Source organism: Dermacentor albipictus, chromosome 4 (assembly GCF_038994185.2).
Source record: "Dermacentor albipictus isolate Rhodes 1998 colony chromosome 4, USDA_Dalb.pri_finalv2, whole genome shotgun sequence".
Taxonomy (NCBI): Eukaryota; Metazoa; Arthropoda; class Arachnida; order Ixodida; family Ixodidae; genus Dermacentor; species Dermacentor albipictus.
This window is the reverse complement of record NC_091824.1, coordinates 61085641-61108039: the sequence shown is the minus strand read 5'-3', so window position 1 is coordinate 61108039 and position 22399 is coordinate 61085641. Positions and strand designations below refer to the sequence as shown.

General features: G+C 45.0%; 1 protein-coding gene across 2 annotated transcripts in view; it reads left to right on the top strand.

The window, feature by feature from the left end:
• The window catches only part of LOC139059116 (endoplasmic reticulum junction formation protein lunapark-A-like), a 53836-nt gene that overhangs the window by 26760 nt on the left and 4677 nt on the right, over positions 1-22399 (top strand). The window contains exons 5-9 of one of the 2 annotated variants that reach the window (XM_070537028.1): positions 17-62; positions 3703-3879; positions 6450-6623; positions 8481-8654; positions 17568-17758. In XM_070537028.1, coding sequence (XP_070393129.1) covers positions 17-62; positions 3703-3879; positions 6450-6623; positions 8481-8654; positions 17568-17746 — 750 coding nt within the window. In that variant the 3' untranslated portion in view covers positions 17747-17758. The remainder of the gene's footprint in view (positions 1-16; positions 63-3702; positions 3880-6449; positions 6624-8480; positions 8655-17567; positions 17759-22399) is intronic. The other variant, XM_070537027.1, reaches the window with a different exon arrangement.

The following is a 22399-nucleotide window of genomic DNA, read 5'->3' as shown; positions in this document are numbered from 1 at the left end:
TTTTCTTCTTCTTCAGAAATTGGAAGAGAAGACTGTTAAGCCATTGCTTGGCACGGATCCAGGTGAGCCCTGCTTGTGGCTTGATTACGTCTTTCAAGAAGAGCCTAGTAACCTGCTTTTTCAAGAGCAACAGTGCTGCATTTTGCACGTGTACTTACCAAGTTGCAGTGCAGATGTTATAGTGATGCTAACCATATTCCCTTAAGAGTGTTTGTGCATAGTTTTGGAGCATGCTTACGAAATAATCAGACTTCAACGAATGCATACTTTGAATAACCAAATCTCTAGCAAAGGAGGCAAATAGGTATTTTCTAGGCACTTTGTTGTGGAATGTGTTAATAACATTTCTAGAACTAATATTTAATTCTTAGAAGAAGCAAGTTGTAATGTTACAAGCTGAGATTCTGTTGTCTGTGGTTTATCGGACAGAAGGAAGCACCAACGTCTGCATGTCTTTTTTTTAGGCTATGGCCTGCGCTATTGCTTCTGTCTCTTGTATGGGAAAGTTAAGTAAAAAATGGCTGTGGCTTAGGTAAGGTTAAGCCCAGGATGCGAAGCATACTAGCCTTTATTTTACTTGTTGAACCACTGTTTAGTCTGGTGAACTGCTGTTGCTTGGCTATATTTGGTTCGGCTAGACGAAGAAACAACTCATGCATTACTGCTTCGCCTTCAAGAGTGGAACGCGACAGCGTTCCCGTCGACCCGCCAAGGGGTGTAAGACAATGGGCTACAGGGCAGCGACTACGCGCCCCGCATTGGACGCGGTGAGCGTCGAGCAAAGCAGCGTTCGGCGCGGCAACGAAATGTGCGCCTGAGCAAGAGACGCACGCCTTAGAAACAGCTTGTTTCTAAGGCAACACCGCATTCACTAGAGGCGCTTTTGTACCGCTTTGAAGCATCGTACTCGTGGCTCAGTGGTAGCGTCTCCGTCCCACACTCCGGAGACCCTGGTTCGATTCCCACCCAGCCCGTCTTGCAAGAGTTGAGCCAAAGCCACTTCTCCTCTGTCGTGACGTCACGGTGTCACGTGGTTTCATGGCGACACCGCCGCGCCTGAGGAGCTGGGTTGAGCTCTCGTAATATGCTTCGCATAAAAATAGTTTGTTAAGTCAATGAACACTAAGAGATGCAGTAAAGTGAATCAATTTCTACCTTATAACTGTGATCAAAGCGATTTGAATCATATGCGCCTACAAAGTGAGGTTTTGTGACAGATGACACAATATTGTAGGTGTGATAGTAGTCAAGAAAGAAATCCTTTAAAGTTTGAAGCTATTGCAGTCCTGCCTGTGTAGGAGTTTAAAAATATTGTCTGAGTCTTCCTTTTAGTGTATACCCTAAATGCATGCACTCTCAAGTATATTGTAAAACTGAGGGGACACTATCAGTCACATTTGGATTCTAAATGTTGTCGTAAATGTCGGTAAAACGTTATCGTCATTCCAACGTCGTCGCTGTGTCATTGTTACACAGTAGTCATGCTGTCATGGTCATGGACGACCCTGGCAAGCGAGAGTGTCATAGCAAAGCGGGCAGATTCCAGAGACAGTGTGTGTCACATATAGCCAAAGCAATGGAGATTTTGGGCTGACCACTGCAGATTGGAAATAAAGGTGTCTTCAGCAATACGACTACATGGCTTGAATGCTAATCGAATTAATGTCGACAGTCATTGTGAGATGCATTCTGCTATCAGTAAGCCTTAAATGGTTTGTTGCAATGGCTCATAACCCTTAAGGCAGCATCTAGTCAAGTGGTACAAAAATTATCATCAGCAGCAATGGCTCATACCCCCATAAGCAAGCAAAAATGCAATGGCTCATACATTCATTGACTTCACCCACACAACACACAGAACAGCATACGTTTCAATAAAGAACAAGCTTAAAACGAGCATCCACAATAAACAATAAAGCATTGCATACCCCCCTCGGAAGTACGCTGCAGTCGAGAATGCTCGCCAAGCGAGAAACGAGGTGCGACGTGCGAAGCAGCGGGAGCTACGCGTTCGACCGTGAGTGCTGCTTTCCCCTGCTGAGAGGATGCAACGTAAGGTCGAAGAGACACGTCATTGACACAAGTCTGACCACGCTATACGAGCACATGAAGCTGCAGCTAAGCATCAAAAACAAGCTGAAAAATCTGCGAATCTGCTTTCGCATCATCGCGTCGCTTAACTGCGAAAGCAGCAACGCGATGATGCGAGACGGCAACGTAGAGAGGAAGCCAAAGCTCACCTATGACTTGTCACATGTGTGCTTCACATTGTGGCTTGTTATGTCTTGAAAGAAGTCTCACCCTTTCGATCACATAACTTAATGCAATACCAATTGTGGAGCAGGCTTTCGCCTTCACATGTTACATACAGAAGTGTAGCATGCTGCCAAGCTTTTTTTTTTAATAGTGATATTTTTTACGCACAAAGACAATAAGACTGCGCACCTGCATTACCAATTCGAATCGTTGCACTTATATTGCAATATAATGTTGAACGGGATCAATTTGCGAGGCCATTTTAAGCGAGAAAGATGAAGCTGAGGCAGATCCATCTACTTGCCACAATTCCCGTGCTAGGCTGAACTTCCATGCAGCAGCCGTAGACACTGGCACCAGAAGGAAGACTGAAGAAGTGTGAACTTGACATGGAAATAAAAAGGCACACACACAGGTGCTTTTTATCTGCATTTTATGGGCGTTTTTATGTAAGTGTCTTGCTCATGCTTCTGTAGTCATGCTCGTGAAATACCAGTGTTTACAAAGTTCCACTCTCATAAACTGGCACCAGATTTCCCATCTAGTAATTTGGCGGTGTAAGCTGTTATGGGCTCATTCCAATGGCCATTTCGGCTGGCGATGGTGTCCACCGCTGCCGTCGCCGGTGGTGTCCGTAGCAGCTATCACTAGGAATATAAAAGAAATGCCCTGTTCCCACCGGGAATCGAATCCAGACCCGTTGCGCTGGAGTCAGCTACTTTAGCACTGAGCCATGCCAACACTTGTTAGCTTGCAGTGTAAAAATGCCCTATAAACACGCCCTAGTATGTAAGGAGACGTGCAATGTGTGATGCGCACCGTGTAGCGTTGATACATGCGCACTCAGCATTTGCATATTATTGCACCAGGTGGCACACCATGCAGCATATGCACAGGTAGCGATACAAAGTAGTTAGATAAGGTTCGAGGAAGAAAAGGAAATTTAAGGAGATGTGTACAAAAATGCTAGAAAAAAAGTATATTGTGCACCTGATTGAATCAAGCTGGCCAGGCAGCTAGGTCACCGCCATACTTCAAAGGGGATGCCAATGAATAATAATTATCATCCTCATCATTAGCAGGCTAGGTTACTGTTTGTCACCGTTTTGTTTCAAGGGGGATGGCAATAAGTCATCATCATCATTATCATCTTCATTAGCATTGCTTGCCATTGACGCTGGGCAGACAGTGCAGACTGTTTTCGTGAAAATGATATGAAGAGACTTCGCCACAAAAGCCTGTAGTGCTTAGAGCCGCTTCTCCATTGTGGTCTTGCAGCCTCCTTGTGCACTGGGTGCTTCCCGCCACCTTACGCCTTTATCAAACTTCTCTAATAACGCATAACACCCAAAGGAATGCTAATATATATATAATAGAATGTGTAATAGATATAATGATTTTTTGCCTGCGTGTGTGCCTAAAAATAGGTATGTTTGGCATGCGTAGATTTGCGCCGGCGCATGATCCCCCAATCCATGAAGGGCGCCCCCATGCGCCCAGGAGCCCGGCTACCTCACTCGAACCTCAAGATGCCTTCCTCCTCACTACCGAACGCTCCCTTTGAGGAGCGCCGCATGATGGTGGTTGCTCCAGGCATGTCGAGGAACGGGCAGCAAGCACACGGTAAGGACTGCATCGCCTACAGAAAGGGGGCACCATGACCTTGATGAGTTACGAGAGCGTTAGCATGTCCGTAAGTGTAGTGCTGTTTGTGGAATGCCAGGTTTACCGGAGAGGTAGTACAGCAGGAACAGTGCTGGCAGTAACATCTGATGATGCAAAGTCTTAACAAGAAAGCACACAAAGCCTGTAAACCTAATCCTGCAGTTACTTACATATAGACCCTTTTTGCAGAGTAGTTTGCTCTAGAGGGATGATATGGTGCTTCCGGCGGCACGCCGCATGTTGCCTCAAGAGAACGCAAAACTGTTTGCCACTTCTACATTCCTACTGTGCGACTGGCTGTAGGAAATGCTACTTGGTGGTAGCTAACGCACTGAGCTCAATTCATGCTTCACAATGTGGGATGGCAGAGGGAAGACGTTTGCAGTATTTTGCTGCAAGTATCGTGACTGCCTTAGTAAGGAATGGAACGAATCTGTTTGGTCAAGTTCACGGACAGCTTCTAAACAAGGTCTGCCTCTTTTGCCGGCCCTTCACAACGCATGCGTTTTCTCAAGGATAAAGATATTCACTCATCCACCAGTGTTGTGTCGCTAACCTCCAAACAAAGGACTTCAACCCCGAAATGTCGGCAGGAGTGAGTACCGCTCGTTACACAATGACCCAGAGGGTAGCACCGCTTCCTGGCAGAGGTAAGCTTTCTGCATGTTATCTGCACACATCCACCCCCAACTAGCACTGAAACTTGCGTGCATTCTGTCATTCGCGTATAAAAAATAAGTGAATGGGTTCATTTTTGAATCCATGCAATAAAGCATGGGAGATGACCATTACATCGGCAGCAGATGAATGTTGAACTGCACATTTCGTGTAGGTCCACAGAGTAAGGAAGTGACTAGCGATAATACGCCCGTGCTACTAGCTATGTATTACGGTAAAATCACAATAATTCGAAATCTCCTAATTCGAATTGACTGGTAATTCAAACTGCTCTGTTGGTCCCATCAAAGTCATCTATTTGAATAAAGAGAAACACCCCCAAATTCGAATTCCCAAAACCATGCAACAGTTTTTTCAAACAATAGCTCTCACTCCCATGCACTGCTTTTCAAGACGAACCCAAGCCAAATGTGAAGCTTCGATGCATCAATAGCTACTGTAATGTCGCGTGCCGTAAAAGTGACAAGAAAAGAGACGTGGGAAGCCGAGACTGAACTGAAGCAAGCAGAGCAGCCTGCGTTTTCTCCCTTGCCATCGGTCTTAAATGAAGTAGGAGGACCCCCAAAGTCAACCTGGTCACGTTGCCGTGTCTGCATAGCTGCCATTTTAACCAAGCAGTCCCACTGGCAAGTGGCCAATGTGGCACTACTATATGTAAAAAAAAAAATGAATAGAATAAAGGTGCCCTGATAGTTCATGCCATTCTTGGCCACTTTAGCCTCTCTTATTAATGAAATCATTGGGATGATGCATGCTTAGTCACGTATATTCGTTTGAGGCTGGCACCACTCGTTCATTGTGAATTGATGGCATTTTGCACTCTTCACACTGGTTCCAGTGCGATAGCATGATGCGTATGTTTGCCAGGACCAGAGAGAATAAAAACGCCAAGCTGGCCAAGTTGGTAGGTTATGATCTTTGAAATCAATGGGTGAAGGGCAGGGAGCGAATCTGAATGAACTGATTTTGCCGTTGGACCTTTCAGAGTCGCTGACATACCGGTACGTTTCTGCATTTCTTTCCTGCCATGTTTCTTTTGACATTTCTTTTCTCAGATACAAATGTGGGAACCGCACCAACAAAGCATTTGCCAGGGACCGTGTAATTTCTTTTCACTGCACAATCAAAAATAAATGTTCGTTTTATACAAAAAATTTGAGGGATGCTAAAGCTTGGAACACAATAGCGTTCAAAGACCCCTTACTGCTTTTCATGCTTCTTGGCAACTGCAGCTTATGTAACCGTAACGTTTACCGCGAAACACTGGCTGCAAGCGGTGTGCACAAAGGCAAGCTTTGTGGTAGAAAAGCGGGCTCTTGCATGGATCGGTCTCCTCTTATTGTTTCGCACTTTTAATATTTCAGTACGAGAAGAGCTAACATAAAAAACATGCGCGGTCAGTGTTTTTTTTTTTCCATTACATTTGTTTTTGGGCTGTCGTTCTCAAAATTCCGAGGAGTGACTTTGTGAAGAATGAAAGACAAGGTATGAGCAACTTTGGTGGTAGAGAAGTGGTTGGCTATGCATGGTTCGGAATTTGGTTAAAATTCTTTTTGCCGAGGCGACGTCCAATGCTGGACGCCGGCACGGGACGCCGACACCGGATTTTCTACGACATAGGTTCCTTAACGCTATCGCGTTAACTGAGACAAAATGCCTGCCGCAGGGCATGCGTTAGCTCTGGTAAACCCGACACTGAAAGGGTTAACGAGGGTTAAACCGTTCTTGCTCTATTTTGCTAACTACTATTCCGAATGTTGTAATTCCACTGGCCCTGTCGCCTGTGTATCTTGAGCATCCTGTCAGCTTTTGTTGCGAGTTAAAGCTGACGCAACTGTGCACAAATCCAGGTCCGTTGCCAGTGCCCGCCCTGCCCCGGCCAATCCTGCCTCGAGAGAGGACGGCTTTTGACAGAGTCATTGACTTTCTCGTGGGAGAGGGCCCCAGCAACCGGTACGCGCTCATCTGTACCCGCTGCTGCTCACATAACGGAATGGCGCTCAAGGAAGAATACGAGTACCTGTGTGAGTACTGACAGCCATTATAGCTTCGCTGTTTCCGATCTTTGGTACACTAGACCAGTGCCTCCTTCCTTCTCTGTGCTTTGCAGGCACCCTTTTTTCTTGCTTTAAAGGCAGAGCTGCAGGACTCAAACACATGCTAAACATTTCTGCTACACATAAGCCTTTCATTTTGTGTGCCTTTTCTAACATGAGAAATAAAAAAAAAAACATTTGTGAAGAGGGCGAACTGAGGAAGCCGATTTTTTGTTAGTCACGACCATATGAAGCCAAACAATGCGGAGGGGAAATTACTTATTTTATTTTAAATGTAGAAATGATAAACGGGAAATAAAAGTCGACGAAAAAATACCTTGCCCCCAGTGAGAGCCAAACCCTCACCCTCCACACGATTGTATTACTGCATATACTCGCATAATGGATGCACTTTTCTTCCTGAATAAATGAAGCAAAGTTAGGGAACGGGTTTGCTGGGTAAATTTAAGTGGAACTTTTTCAAAACAGCAAACAATTAAATCAACAATCATCGAATCTTTTTCTTGGGCGCTCACCTGTATGCCTCTTGAGAAGTTAGCCTCTTACCTATATAGCCTTCCTCTTCAAAACAACTTACGACAGCAGCACCTGGCAGTCTGCCATTATCGCAAGCATCACAGTGAAGCGTATCTTTTTGCTACCCGTTGTTGTTTTTGACTAGCGTGCCCTGTGCACCTCTTTCCTCAACCATCCTACTCATCAGCATGTAGAAGTCATGAGCTTCTGCTCAACGTTTCTAATTTGTGAGAAGGTAAACTCTCTGTCCCAGTTCAGGCATATCACAAGATTGTTTAGAAGGTAGATCTTATTTTTTTGTAGCGCAAGCTGAACAAGGACAACAGAAAGGCACATCTGATGCACACAGCGCCAACTTTCAGCAACAGATTTATTTCCCGGTCTCGTCGCTATATATAAACCCTTGAAATGTTATACAACATGTGTAAAATTTTTGGTAAAAGTGAACACGAAAATAAACTGGGAACCACATGTAAGCAGTTTTTTTTACTCACATATTCACAGACATGTACACGTTCAGCGTGAACAAAGATAATTGAGCTCTTTTGGGGATAATGAAATGGAAGGTTTACTGATGCACGCGTTGCCGAATGTTGATATGTGTCTAGCTTCTATTATCAAGCGCGTCATCTCACACCTGCTTCTACTCATGATGACTACTTCTTTAAATCGAGGTTTGCATTTGCATCTCTGGCATTAGATGGCAAGAAAGCCATCAGCGGCCAAGTTGTTTACTTTGTTATTGTGTTCTCGTAGCCGGTCATTTATGCATCTAGCTGTTTGACCAATGTAGAGTCGTCCACACCCGAGAGGCATGTGGTATACCACACCCACAATGCAATCAGTGAATTTATTTTTATGCTCCTTTTCGCATGCGGTACGTGCGATTCTGTATGACCTTGTGTTTCTACACAGGCTCACCAATTTATTAGGTGCCGAAAATACAGTGTTGATGCCACTCCTTCCAGCAACCTTCTTTAATCTTTGGGAGAACCCGTGTATGTAGGGGATGACAACAACCTTTCTTTTGTTAATGTCAGTGCTTGTACCATGCACCTACTCCGAGTCTTTCTGCAACCGACTGGTCAGTCGCAGAAGGACAACTTAACAAAATAATATCTGCCATACCAACAAGCCCCTAACCAAAAAAAAAAAAAATGCCTCGTGTGTCCCAGTGCCTGAATGAGTCCATGAGGCACACCATGTTTTTAATGAGCAATTGAATAGCGTTTTGTACCACCTTCACAGTGTCTACTTGTGGGCCTACCCCCTTCCAGCACTTAATTCTCACTTCTCACTTTATCCCAGCATTCCGGTGTTGCTACTGTTTCCACTGGAACCAAGCTAAAAAGCAACGCCCCGAATTGCCAAGGGTGCTCGAGATGCCGCCAGCAGGCATGCTCGCCCTTCCATCCCCACCTCCAGCTGCAACTGTCCCTGCTGAAGAGTCGTCCATCACCGTGAACAACCCCAGCAGTGAGAGTAAGTGTTTCCGAACACAACCGCTACAGTCGTTGTGGGAGTCAGGGTTGCAAACATACCTGTTGATCCCTTGCCAAGGTGTCTCATTGCGTGGCTCTGTTTAGGCAGATAAGCAAGGAGCACAGTGCTTCAACGTTTGATTAAAAGAGCTTTGAGATAGGCTTAGAGCATGATTAACAAACTTTTGAACTTTTTAGTACTGTACTTTGTGTTATCACAAACATGCAAGTATGTATTCCTGAACAGCTATGCGTGGCAAGAGCTTAGCCTCTGTCAAATTGTTTGCATGCCCTTTCTTCTAGCCTGCATCTAACTTGCCTCCCACTACCTCGCATATCCTGCGATTATTTCTTTGCCGATTAACTAGTCGGCAACTGATAGCCTTATCATGATGTAATATTCATGTCATTTAATAGAAGTATATGCTAGCATGTTGCTATCAAATTGCCTCAACTACTTTACCATTGCCTTCGACAGTGGTTATCTGTGATTTCCTCTATTTCGGCTGTTTGCTGGCACCGCTTTTGCATCTTCAGTGTGCGGCACTCCACCCTCACCACACCTGATGGCTTGTCCAAGTGAATTGAAGTACTGCTGAATACATCTGAATTAGTGAACCTTTGGTGCCATAGAGTAATGCTTGTGTTGTGTGCCGAAACCATACAGAGAATTCAAATTATCTGGTTTTTCATATTAGGGAGTGTCCCATTCAGGGTTTTTACTTTATTCTGATGTGCGTCAGGCATTGTCATGAAATACATTCGTCATTCGTCACCAAGCCTGAGGGGCGATTCAAGGCCCCTTTAACTCCTTCGTTACCACGCCTATTCAGATCGATCACCGGTGATCAATGCTCTAGATCGCCGATTTCGACATAGAGCCGTTTCTTATCCACCTAAGGCCATCGAGTAGGTAGTACAGGCACTGCACTTTCCGAATCAGTTTATATTTTCGCGCTGGGGCGATGTTGTTATTTTTCATACCTTTTTGTGAACTAATGTGCATATGTTGTAGCGAAAAGAGGCGTGGCTGTCACCTTCTGCTGCGCTCGAGAAAGAAAGCGTGCCTCTCACAATTATGCCGCGCTAGCATAAATATTTTGTAATGAAATGAGACTCCCAGCAAGTCCAGAATTGAATTATATTGCCAGCTTTGCCGTCTGACAGTTCTGAGCGGTGATAATTAACCGAAAATGATGCCAGCACCAGCTGTTCACTAGTGAGCTTTGGTTAGGAGCTTGAGTCATTCTCCGCCAAAGTGTATTTCTTAAGGTCTGCTGCATGTCCAGCATGTGGACCTGGCATTTTCAACCAGTTTTCAGGAGTTGCAGTTTCGCTTCTCCTGTAAAATCCCACAAGGGACGCTGCTGGTGTCACTGCAGTTATCGAAAGTCGCTCCCATGGCGTCGTCCCACACTGCTGCGTCACAAAAATAGCGTCATGCTCAAAACTACGCTGCATCTGCACTTCAATTTAGTGATGGGGACTCGAGTTATGGTTGCGAACATGACAGCAAAGCAGATTCAAGCTCTGACGGTGACACTGTTTTGAGTTGGCATGGGATATCTGTCACGAGGATTCCATCCTCGTCGTCAGTGTCATGAGGATCCCATTCTCGTCGCCAGTGTCACGATCCACCCGGGTTCGTGAACAAGGGAGGGGTCGAGGCACCCTCCGTTAGACGGACGCTCCGCAGCGTGGTGGTTCTGAACGATGACTGACCGCCGAGCAGCCGTGCTCGTCGGCGTTTATTGCGGTGCAATGACCAGTGTTGCCTCCCCAGCTTAGCAGGCCACCGAGCCTGGTGGCGAACGAACATTATGCCTGAGGGGGCGTCACATGCTTGAGCTTAGCAGACCACCGACTGGCCACCGAGTTTAGCAGGCTCGGTGGCCTGCTAAGCTCGGCAGGCAGCATTGGTCATCGCACCGCAATAAACGCCGATGAGCACGGCTGCTCGGCGGTCAGTCGTCGTTCAGCACCACCACGCTGCGGAGCATCTGTCTAACGGAGGGTGGATCGTGACAATATCCAGAGCTGTTCACTGCCGAGTTTACAGCCTTGAGCGGTCTTCTTTCTTGTGCTCACTTATCTGTCGATCGTTTTGCATCCTGAGAGCTCTACTGGTTACCTTCAGGGTGCATACTTCGCTTGGTTATGATGTGCTGCCATCGGCAGGAAGGAAACTTCTGTTCATGCCAAGAAGGCCGCCCGTAGCACATCTCGGCCCAGCACTACGGATCAGCGCAAGTTAATTTACAATGGCGTGGGATTTCTTTATACTCTTCTTCTCTGCAGAGGCGATAAAGACAATCTGCAAAAATGAAAACGGGTATGCTTGGATGCATAATCTTGTAGCTGCCCCAGCTACGCTGAGAGTGATCGGTCTTGGAAGAGGTGCATGACTCAAGACGAACTGGTGAAGTACGTTCCTTGGACTTGCCATTGGACCATCCTCAGAAGATGCCAAAAAGGTGGAACTGCAAAATGTGCTTTGAGGACTGCGAAGTTGAACAAAAACCAGATGCTTTGTGGGAAAAGTGCGGAGTGCACCTATACTTCACAAAAGCCAGAAACTGCTTCACCGCATGGCATGAGCGATGAACTGGTCTTAGTTTCTTTTTTGTATCCGAAGAATGGCAATGTACTGAGCATTTATTTTTTCAGACACTATTTGTAGGTTATATATCTTTGAAATGTATATTCTGAATTTCCTTTGATATTAATGATTTTGTAGATATCACATTTATTTGTTGTTCTTTTTATCAACTGGCAACAAAAATGGCACTTTCTAGAATTTGTATGTTTTACCTAATAGACTTTTTTTTTTGTTTGGCAACATATGTTTTTGGAAAGAGCATTTCATTATGTATAATATGCTATGCTGCAGTGTGTCCTGGAATATTGTTTCTATTGGTAAATAATTTCGTAACAAGACCTATAAAAAACAACCATTTTCTTGCACTAACGAAATAGTTGAGAAACTGGAGACATTTCCTGACTAAAAACAAAATCACTTGCTTTTGGTCATGTAATCTAGGACGATATTTCGCAAGTCCATTTTCTTCTTTATTGTTTTTATTCTTTTTGGCTGTGACAATGTTGTGTTACCAACTAAGGTGCCGCCTCATGAATGCCTCACACTCTCGGCTCACCACTGTTATCACTTGTACGTACCAGTACATACGCACCACCATAAGCATGTACCGTATTTGACCGATTCTAATGCACCCCCTCATCTAGCGTGCACCCACTTTTTCTGGGCTTAAAGTAAGACAGTAAAAGTGCACCTGAATGTAACATGCTGCCAATTCATAAATAAAAAATATAATGTCCCACCCACATTCAAGATCGCAAAAAAACGAGATGTGCACATTTTACCTTAGTGGATGGGAATCTTTCTCATTATTATTATTATTATTATTATTATTATTATTATTATTATTATTATTATTATTATTATTATTATTATTATTTTATTCAGCTTTCATAATGAAAGCGGTTCGTCATCGCCATTTGCACTTCACTAGGCATGGATGCAAAGCTCACAGGGGTGACATTCTCGAGCGATCACATTTTGAGATACTACCATCACTTTCACGTGACTCGGCATGACTCATCGAAGTACGCATCCGACAGCATTCCTGGCACTGTAGATACGGTAGACTTCCATTAATTTGACCTGACAGGGACCGACGAAATAGATAAATTCTCTGGCAGGTGGAACTAAACAAGATGCAGGAAAAACAGCAAGACAAACAGCTGATTAATTTGCCACCATTTACCCAATTCTAACATGCCCCAAATCAAACGCACCCACTTTCTGTGTGTCCAAAGTAATAAAGCATATGAACGTTGTGAAGGTGACTTTGATATAGGTTTTTGTGTCTGTGTGCATTGCGCAGACAATTGTTGGCCCAATTCTCTTTTTAAAAATAAAGAAAAGGTGCATTAAAGTAAAGGCTAAATACTGTAATAAAAAAATTTGAGCCATGTTTATTGCTTAAAAATCTGGCTAGGATGGGTCAAAAACGGGTGTCTTCGACAAGAGGTGACATGTCCTCAATGCATGCCCTGTCCCCTAAGCCCTGCCGAGACAGACGCTACCACTAGAGGGGCCCTGTTGAGCATAGGAGTCGGGCACGTGTGTGCTGACTGGTCAGGTTTTAATTATCGGGCGAAGGCAATTTCAGGATCAAAATAACGATAATTCGGACCCATAGAAGTGCACGGGTGCCAGCCAGGGCTTTCGGCCGGTATCGAATTAACGGAAGTCTGGTACGTATAGCTATGGCAGAGCGCCAGAAACACTAGCGACCGGTTGCACCAACGCATCCTGTGCTGACTCGCACGAAATCTCACGACTGTATCGCCAAAAGTATCTCCAAAAGTTATCAGCCATGAATACAGCTCTCAATCATAGTCAAGTGCAGTATGAACCTTCACAAAAACGTGCTCTGTCGCCATGTCCGACAGCTGTGATGGTAGTCTGTTACCAATGCTGTAAATGCATTTTTGGTTTTGTATGCCATTGTAGTGTGCAGGCAACTTTCAGGCCTATCTTCTCGGCAAGAAGGTGCATGTTAGATTCAGGCAAATACAATAAGTAGGAGGACTGCGTACCTCAAGGAGTTGGTTGCTGTTGTGTGGAGGATTGTGTGGCACTTGGGGATTCTGAGTCAAATGTATGACGTCACTTGTATGGGGTATCTGTCCTGATTCGCGCTACAGACAGGAAATAGCGAGCTATGCCTACAGCCATTATCGCAGAGATCGGCCACTCGGCACAACGGAGGCCGGGGGGGGGGGGGGGATTATACAATAAATTGCTACAAAATATGGCCTACGATCGGTGCACATGGCAAGGCTAGTGTCCTGCCAGAAGTAGTAGGGAATTTTTATTTGTTTATATAATGCCCTTTGGGCCATCTTTAAGGCATAGGGGCCCCGGACCACCTCTCGGGCTTGGTGAGAAAACACATTCTGGGAATAGTAGATACTGCTGTGAACATTTCGGCCATATTTGGAGTCGTGCACAAGCATGTGGAGCTCACAAGTGTAGCGCAAAATTGACCTCTCTCCAAACACCTTTTCAAACGGAGGCCTGCTCCTCACCCATTTCAAGCCTGTTGGCAGGGCCGGTAGCTGTCATTCGTTATCACAGAGCAGATTCCCATAGAGGGGTACCATTGGCCGATAGTTGACGTGATGCACACAGGATGTTTGAATCAGTGCACTTCTTGCTTCAGTTATTGTGTATACAGTCGAACCCACTTATAACACTATTCAAGTGCCGCGAAAGTTCCATTGTTGTAACTGGTAATTGTTATAACCGGGTTGCATGAAAAAGTCAAAGGGGGATGGCAGAGCTGATGTGAGAAAACTATGATGGCGGGGAGGCCAGTGCTCTTCCCCACCACCTTCCTCCATCCGGCTGCTGATTGTGTTCACTCGTTTAACTGCTTCCAGGGTGTTCCGATCGTGTATAACAAGGTGCAGCTGTTGGTGTTAAAGAATGGCACTATTGTAACAACTGCAAATAGGGGTCATGAGTGGCAAGCGATATGCATGCACCACCGAAGCGTCGCATTGGTGGCCCAAAAGGAGCCTTTTAAAAGGTGCAAGAAGGCTGCCGCAGCAGCCTCTCAGCTCAAGAAGTCCAGAAGAAATGCTGAGGCGAGATCGCCACAAGCATTTCGCCACATACTTCTCACTGGCTTGCACGAGAAAACTCTTAAGTCTGTCAGCCTTGCATGTTTCATGCAAAACTTGCTGACATTCTTCTCCAAAGCATCAAGGTGCTCCACGTAGTGCAGCGCGAGGTTCCTCGCAAAAACAAAGCCCCGGAGGAAGTGAATGATCTGCTGGACCTCCTGCGAGGAAAACGCCCCAATAACAATGGCTGCATCACAGCCGTAGTCACCATCGCTATCTGATGCAAGCATGTTCGTGACGATCGCCTCATTGGTTAGAAGCACCTAGTTTCTAAATCTGTGGCCCTGCGCTTTCCTCTCACCGGCAACGTCGTACATTGCCAATGACCAGCGGGGCGGATCAGCCATCTTCCGTTTTGGTGGCGAATAAAACGAGGCTGAGAAACCACATAGCCAGGAACGATTTCGACACAACCAAAAAAGACAAACACAAGCAATTAAGCTGTTTGAAGACCTGCGCTGAATTAGTAGCCAGAAGCAACATGCAAGCAATCTGTGAACAGTGCAGCTGGCGCAGTCGATTCGTGTTTCGGAGGGTGGGGCGGAGTAGAGGTATGGGCACAGCCCATTCGTGTTCGGAGGGGTGAAAGGACGACGGGAGAGAGGCATGCGGAGATGGCTGGAAGATGAGCATGCGGCGGCTGTTGAAGCAGCGGCCCCTTGTGCAGCGGCTCAAATTTCCCGCTTTTTGTCTTTTTCTTTTCAAGCATTTCACATTTCACTACCTTTCACCTCGGACACCCAGCAGCCAGACTTCATCGTTATAACCTATAATGTGGTATCGGGGCATACTAGTAAGCGGGTTATTTCACCATGGAAAACATACAAAAGTTGACGGTGCAGCAGCTTCTCATTGTTATAACCAGTCTATTTTTAAAACCGGTATTGTTATAGGTGTGTTCGACTGTATTAATTGATGCATTTACATAAGTAGGCTGCAGTAATCGAAAATTCCATTTTGAATTCTGATACGTCTTGCGCACATCTGGGAGAAAGTGACTATTGTCTTTTCAGGCCCGGCCACGGCCGCCCATGTAGAACTTAAACATAACCCTTCAGGCAGGGTGCCACTATTGACGCCACACTGCTCCTTCAAAATGGGAAATGTTGAGGGGGAATGGGAAAAGTAAACACTAGGCTCATAATCTACTCATACTAGGTGTTTAAAAACAAAATTATTTTGGCAACATATTTCTTAGAAGCATACTGAAAAGATTTTGCGCCAGAAAACAACACACACAAGAAAGACAAGTGCTTTCACCCTCATTAAACAGTCGAATTAGCGCCTGTGGTGTCGTCGTCTTTCTTGTGTGTGTTGTTTTTTGGCGCAAAATCTTTTCAGTATGCAAGATCACCAACTAGCCCAGCAGTTAATTCTTCTTGGAAGCACTTCACTCGTTGCAAGGCATCTTTTAGGCTTCAAAGAAGGGTGATCCAGGGCCCCTTCACCCTTCTGGGTGCCAATGAATTCTATTGATTGAAAACGCCTAATTTCTTACATTTTCAGAATCATAAAAACCATAGTCTCTATGGTTTTTCTCTATAGTCTCTATAATAAGAATTTTTCATTCTATTGTGAATTTTGTCAATTTTACAGAGTGTGGAGCCTAAGTGACATCTCATTACAGGAACATCAACTATTTCTCATGTTTAGCAAGCTTGAAAAGCACCTATGCAGCCACTTAAAAACCGTGCCTGGTGCAACAAATCGTAAAGAACAATGAAAAATTGAACCCGCACACACGGCATACTCGCACCGAGCGAAAATACCCCACCGTCTACCTTCCTACTCGTTTTACTAAAGCATTTTGCACATTTTATTCAAGCTTGCAGAACACTTTTAATCAGAACTGTTTGAAGATGTGTGCGACACATTTTAAATATTATTACTTTCATCGGTGCTTTGGCTGTTGATGCATAACATTATCGCACATGATTAGATATGCCGTAACACAATGGGCTAAAGAGAGGGGTAGGTTACAGTGCATATCATAGAGATACAAGAAAATAAAAAAATGCAAGAATATAGGTGCAGGTACAACAGCACTGTAGTAAGTAGTATCAGCTAAAGCATGATGAAATTATGAATTATCCCCGATTTAAACAATGTTCAGTAGAAGGTAGTTCCGTTGCAGTGATGTTTGGAAAAGGGATTCTGCACTCTGCATACTACGTAGTGAGGATTGCAGATAAATGCATTATGTTAGTGTTGCATGTGAAAGAATTTGCAGAGCACTGTTATTCTGAGTGTGAGCAATGATGGTGCAATATACTGTGGTTGAACGCATAGAATCTGCCGGCACTGTAGCCACTGGCTCCGTGGTGAGGAAGTTGGTGAAACATTTCGTGTTGGTGTTTGTGTATAGCTTTTCGTGCATAGAAGTGCTGAAGTATTACTGTGCTCAACGAAGTGGTCTTCAGTATAACGAATGCCATGCCATAGCACCAAAATCAGGGCTGTCAATTGTGTTGAAACATCTGCGTCGCATTTTTATGCTAGGAAGCATAGAAATGGATGCAGTGTAATAGTCTATCGTAACTGGATTGGGCCAGTATGCATGGATTGCAAATTACATGCAAGAGGTTGCCTCACGTGTCCATTACTTAAGTTTAAGCACCAGTCATTGTTCATTAGCCATAAAAGTTGATCAGACAGACGATACTCATATCACATTCTGTTTGCCCCTTCTGCTGCGAAACTTTACTTGCACATCCTGTGCAAGACCCTTGCACTTGTGTGGATCAGAAAAGGTACAGTATTTTTACAAGTTATACTCAGTAAAAAGGTACAAGCATGAACAGCCTAAGCATGCCTCGTAAAAACGAATTCTGGGGTTTTGCATGCCAAAGCCACCATTTATTATGAGACACACAATAGTGAGGGATTCGGGATTAATTTTGACCACCAGGGGATCTTTTAACGTCCCCCTAATGAACAGGACACGGGCGTTTTTGCATTTTGCCCCCAATGAAATGCAGCAGTGGCAGCTGGGATTTGATCCTGCAACCTCGTGCTTAGCAGCACAACACCATAGCCGCTAACCCGAGGCAGTGGGTGCATGCCTCGTGAGACATGAAAGCATTGAACAATTTAAGGATGTCATGCATTCATTCTTGTTCATAAGTGTAGCACGGAGGTTGCCGAGGCACTGTAAGTACATCAGATGCTGATGCTAGCCATGCCTGTACCTGTCTTGTAGGAAAACCAGCCATGCCTCAAGTTGGGCTTTCCTGCGTAATCGGGCTTACATCGTGGACGCAGAAGTCCTGCGCCACAATGGGTTCTGTGGGCATGAAACTGGGAAGCACGGCAATTACTGCTGCTGCTGCTGCCGCCGCCACCGCCACTGCTAGGACTAACACTGCAGGCCCCTGCTAAGGAACCTTCGAAGTGAGCCTCTGGACTGTGAAATGCTACGGTTGAGCGTTGCCATTTCGTGCTTTTATAGGAATAGGTGTGGTCCCGTCAAATAACGATGCGGGCATCAAGTGTTCAAGAGCTTACTCGAGGCAGCGTGACGCCACTGTTGCCATAAAGTGTGGTTGGTCACAGCTGGGGACACTCTTTAGATTAGTTGGCTCACTAAAAACAATATGGCGCTTCCAGCGCACTGAGCCATTTCTTAGCTTGAGACCCATCGCCTTGTCTGTGTGGCAATTCGCAGCAAGTGCGTTCCGATAGGGGTGGAATGCAAAAACGTTTCTTTGCAAAGGTTTAGGGGCATGTCAAAGAACACAATGCGGTCAAAATGAATCCAGAGGCCCCCACACTATGGTGTCTTTCATAGCCAGTGTGTTGCTTTGGAACATTAAATTCCATAATTTGTTTGTCGTGAGTACCTGCCTAAAAACAGTGTGCGCTGTGAAATCACCATGCACTGACACAGTGCCGCTCCCATATGACTGCTGTTCAAGACTGGTTGCTTTGATCTTTATAACTGAGATCTGGTTTCTCATTAAAATGTTCTCGATCATATAATATGTTGTGTCCCTGTTAGTTACATCAAGCCAAGTCTCTAAAGCCAGGTTACAACTGTGTAAGGCGAATGTAGTTCCATACCCACTCCATCTAACCGAATCTGTGCACGCATTAGACAATGGCGTAAGCAGAACAATGGCAGATTAAAGTAGCAGTGTCTGTTCTAATCGTGTCCATCTAATCCAGTAAATCTTTACCTTTCAAGACAAGACATAATAGACAACTGAAACACATATGTAGAATTATGACATTAGTTCAGCACAGAGAACTCTTCTAGGTAGCAGCCCTAGTTCAAATCCTTAATACTGACCTAAATGCAGTGATCATACATAAATGTGCTAAATGTAACGTATTAAATGGGCCTTACATACTTGCTTGAGTAATATCTCTGTCAAGTGGGCATGTTAAGTTCACTTACGGGGAGTGCACTCGAGACCTTGAGTGACACTTTAGGCTATGCGGTGCTAAACAAGCAAACAGAGTGCACTCACAGTAAAAAAAGTAAATTGACGACAGACTAAGAGCGCATTTTTTGAAGGTGTAGATTAAAAAGGAAAATACTTCTAAAAAGTGATTGTTTTACATTGTTTTATAAATAAAAACAAACTGATATTTCCCCAACAAAATTATGAGTGTTGCAAGTCAATGCCAGCCAAGACGAATGCCTAGCCAATTGAGAACAACATGGCGGCATGCGACGAGGCGGCATTTGATTCTGCTAGAACCGAATATAAGCGAGTTCTGTTACGATTATTTTGTTAAAAGCTGTTCAGAAGCTAAAAGGAACGTCTGTCTCCTTTTTTATACTTTACATTTTGTACCATTGAAACCGCTGGCGGTGAAGCTACGCACCCGGCCAGCAAAGTGCGTTCCGTGAACGCACTCCGACCGGAGTGGTCTCTTCTGCAAGTGACACTCTACTTGCAACATTTATATTTGGCTAAATTGGATGACACTCTCTATAAATGCACTTGACTTGCCCGCTTGACAGGGGTATAAGGCCTCTTCCTGGTTAGCAGTCTCAAAGCTGTGAAAGACCCACAGGGATCTTTCAATTAAAAGCTGATCACTTAGCAGTGTTTCGTGAGGACGAAGGAGAATCATTTAATAAAGATGTGCCACTCCAGAATGGCATTGCTTCTGCTTAACGGTAACTTCTGTACTGTTACATGTACTTCGCCCTTGTTTCCTTGCACTAAAACGTCAGAGTAAAATATCGAACAACCACCTATATCCACCAATATAAGAAAAATTAGCGAGGAAATGGATGTCCCAGTTCTTGAACATCACCCAATGCCTCTAGCTAAGCTTTTACCGCCCTGGGAGTGGCAGGTGATAGACTGTGATATATCCTTTGTAGAGGTCACAAAGCATGAACCTGACTTCAAAATCGCTATGCATTTCCTCGAACACAGTGACTGTGCAGCGGTAGTAGTTACGTCAAAAGAGGTTATGTCAAAGCGCGTCCCTGAAGACAACAGACCCCGCAGTTGCCGAAGAAGCGGCCGTGGCCCTCGCACTGGCACAGCCAAGCGTGGACACCGTAGTCACTGACTCAAAGACAGCCTACAGAAGCTTCCGCAGGGGGGTAATGTTCTCTGTGGCCCGAGCCATTTTATCCAAGCGCAAGCCTCTGGGAAGAGCCATAGAGCTCGTGTGGGTCCCGGCTCACTCTCAGGTAGCAGGCAACACCATTGCCGACTACCATGCCCGAGAAATATCAATCCGGGCCGAGCACAAGCCGGATGAGCTACCGCACCCGGTCACCATCTTTTGGGACATTACCCTGATTTACCGAGAGGAAAGGTGCAGACTGCCAGAACTGCACCCCAAACTCACCAGGCAACAACAGACGATCTTGCGTCAAGCGTAGGCGGGATCGCTTGCGCATCCCGTACTGATGAACCGCATGTACCCTGCGGAATACGATATGCTCTGTCCTGAGACCTGAGCCCGGGTCGTCAAATTTGCCGGATTCAGAATAAAGTTGTTTCCATCCATCCTATGCTCTGTCCTTTTTGCAGAAGAGAAAAGGGCACCCTGCCACACGTCCTGGCAGAGTGCACAGAACTCAAAACCCCCCCACCTCCTCCCCTTCCCACGAACACCCCCAATCCCCAATCCCTTGAGTGATGGGAGACCTTGTTATCCAGCCCCGCCCTACCGATTCAGCTCGCTCTGACGGACAGGGGCCAGGAGCTGCTGGGAACATATGGGTCCCGTAACTAGGGAACCACCCCATCTGGTGCCTGCGTGCACCACCGATTTATTTCGGGCCCAGTAAATGTTGCTTCATCATCATCATCCGTGAACTTCAATCGAAGTACTCCTGTCCCGAATTCTACACAGACGCGTCAAAATCACATGCTGGTGTATCTTATGTTGCTGTTGGTCCCTCTTTTTCTAAATCTGACGTATTGAATTCGCAAACAAGTATCTTCATTGCAGGAGCCTATGCAGTACTGTCTGCTGTAAAACATATAAAGAAATTAAAACTCGACAGAGCAATAATATTCACAGACTCGCCAAGTCTTGTAAAAGCATTAATTTCTTTACAAAAGCATACGAATCCTGTTTTCATTGAACTTTACTCGCTCTTATGCAATATTTATCTATCACATGGACATGTATTGTGCTCGGTACCTGGCCATAGAGGTATCGAGGGTAATGTAATATGTAGATGATAAAATGGCCACATCACTCACATCACTAGCTATTATTCCTGCGGCTGCTGTCCCTGTCACAGACCTGAAGCCTTTCTTATGAAAGAAACTGCAAAAACACTGGCAGTACATGTGGAATGCAGAAATAAATAATAAATTGCACGTTATATAGCCACAGTTAGGTTTTCGGCCCTCCCCAACAAAATCACGGTGAACAGATGTCCTATTCTGTCGTCTCAGAATAGGGCACACATTTGGTAACATCAATTTTCTGCTTACTGGAAATGAACCTCCAACCTGTGGTCGATGTGGTGAGAGGCTGACTGTCCTCCATGTCCTCTTGTAGTGTCGGAAAGCCGAATCTGAGAGAAAGAAACATTTTCCTCTTTCATATCATTATTGTGTCCCTCTTCACCTGACTATGTTTCTTGGTAAAGAGCCACTTTTTAACACCAAAGCAGTCCTCAATTCTTTAAATGATGTTGTCCTACATGTTAGGCGCGCATTAAATTCCTAGAGCATCCTCTTTCCAGAGGATGCCGCTGTGATAGTTGTTTTGTGAAGCACATGCCTCCAGGCCCTTGTGTCTCAACGGCTCTAACGAGGCAGTGGTGCTCTACTCAATTTTAGCATCTTACATATCTTGTATATTGTATCATTATTTCGCAATGCACCTTAATGCTCATAGTACATGCCATTTGTCATTGCCATAATCTTATTACACATAGATTTTATGCACTTTAGAGCGACCATTTTTAATGCCCCTTTACCGCCACATCACATCAACTTCATAGAAGTCATAACTCCACTGCAAACTCATCAACACTGGCTTGGCGCTCTTTGGCCATACCTGGCCCTTACGCCAATAAACACTGCACATTCATTCAAGCTTCTTTGTCAGTCTCTAAGTGTCTGCCCCATATGTCAGCACTGGTAAAATGCAGATTGTACACCTTCCTTTTCAATGATAATGGTAAGCTTCCAGTAAGGAGCTGGCAATGTCTGCCGTGTGCGATCCAACCCATTTTTATTATTCTGTGAATTTCCTTCTCATGATCAGGGTCCCCTGTGAGTAATTGACCTAGGTAAACATACTCCTTCACAGACTCTAGAGGCTGACTGGCGATCCTGTACTCTTGTTCCCTTGCCCGGCTATTGATCATTGTCTTTGTCTTCTGCATATTAATCTTCAATCCCACTCTTATACTCTCTCTGGTAAGGTGCTCAATCATTTGTTGTAACTCGTCTGCATTGTTGCTGAATAGTACAATGTCATCGGCAAACCGTAGGTTGCTGAGATATTCGCCGTCTATCTTTACTCCTAAGCCTTCCCAGTTTAATAGCTTGAATACTTCTTCCAAGCACGCAGTGAATAGCATTGGTGAAATTG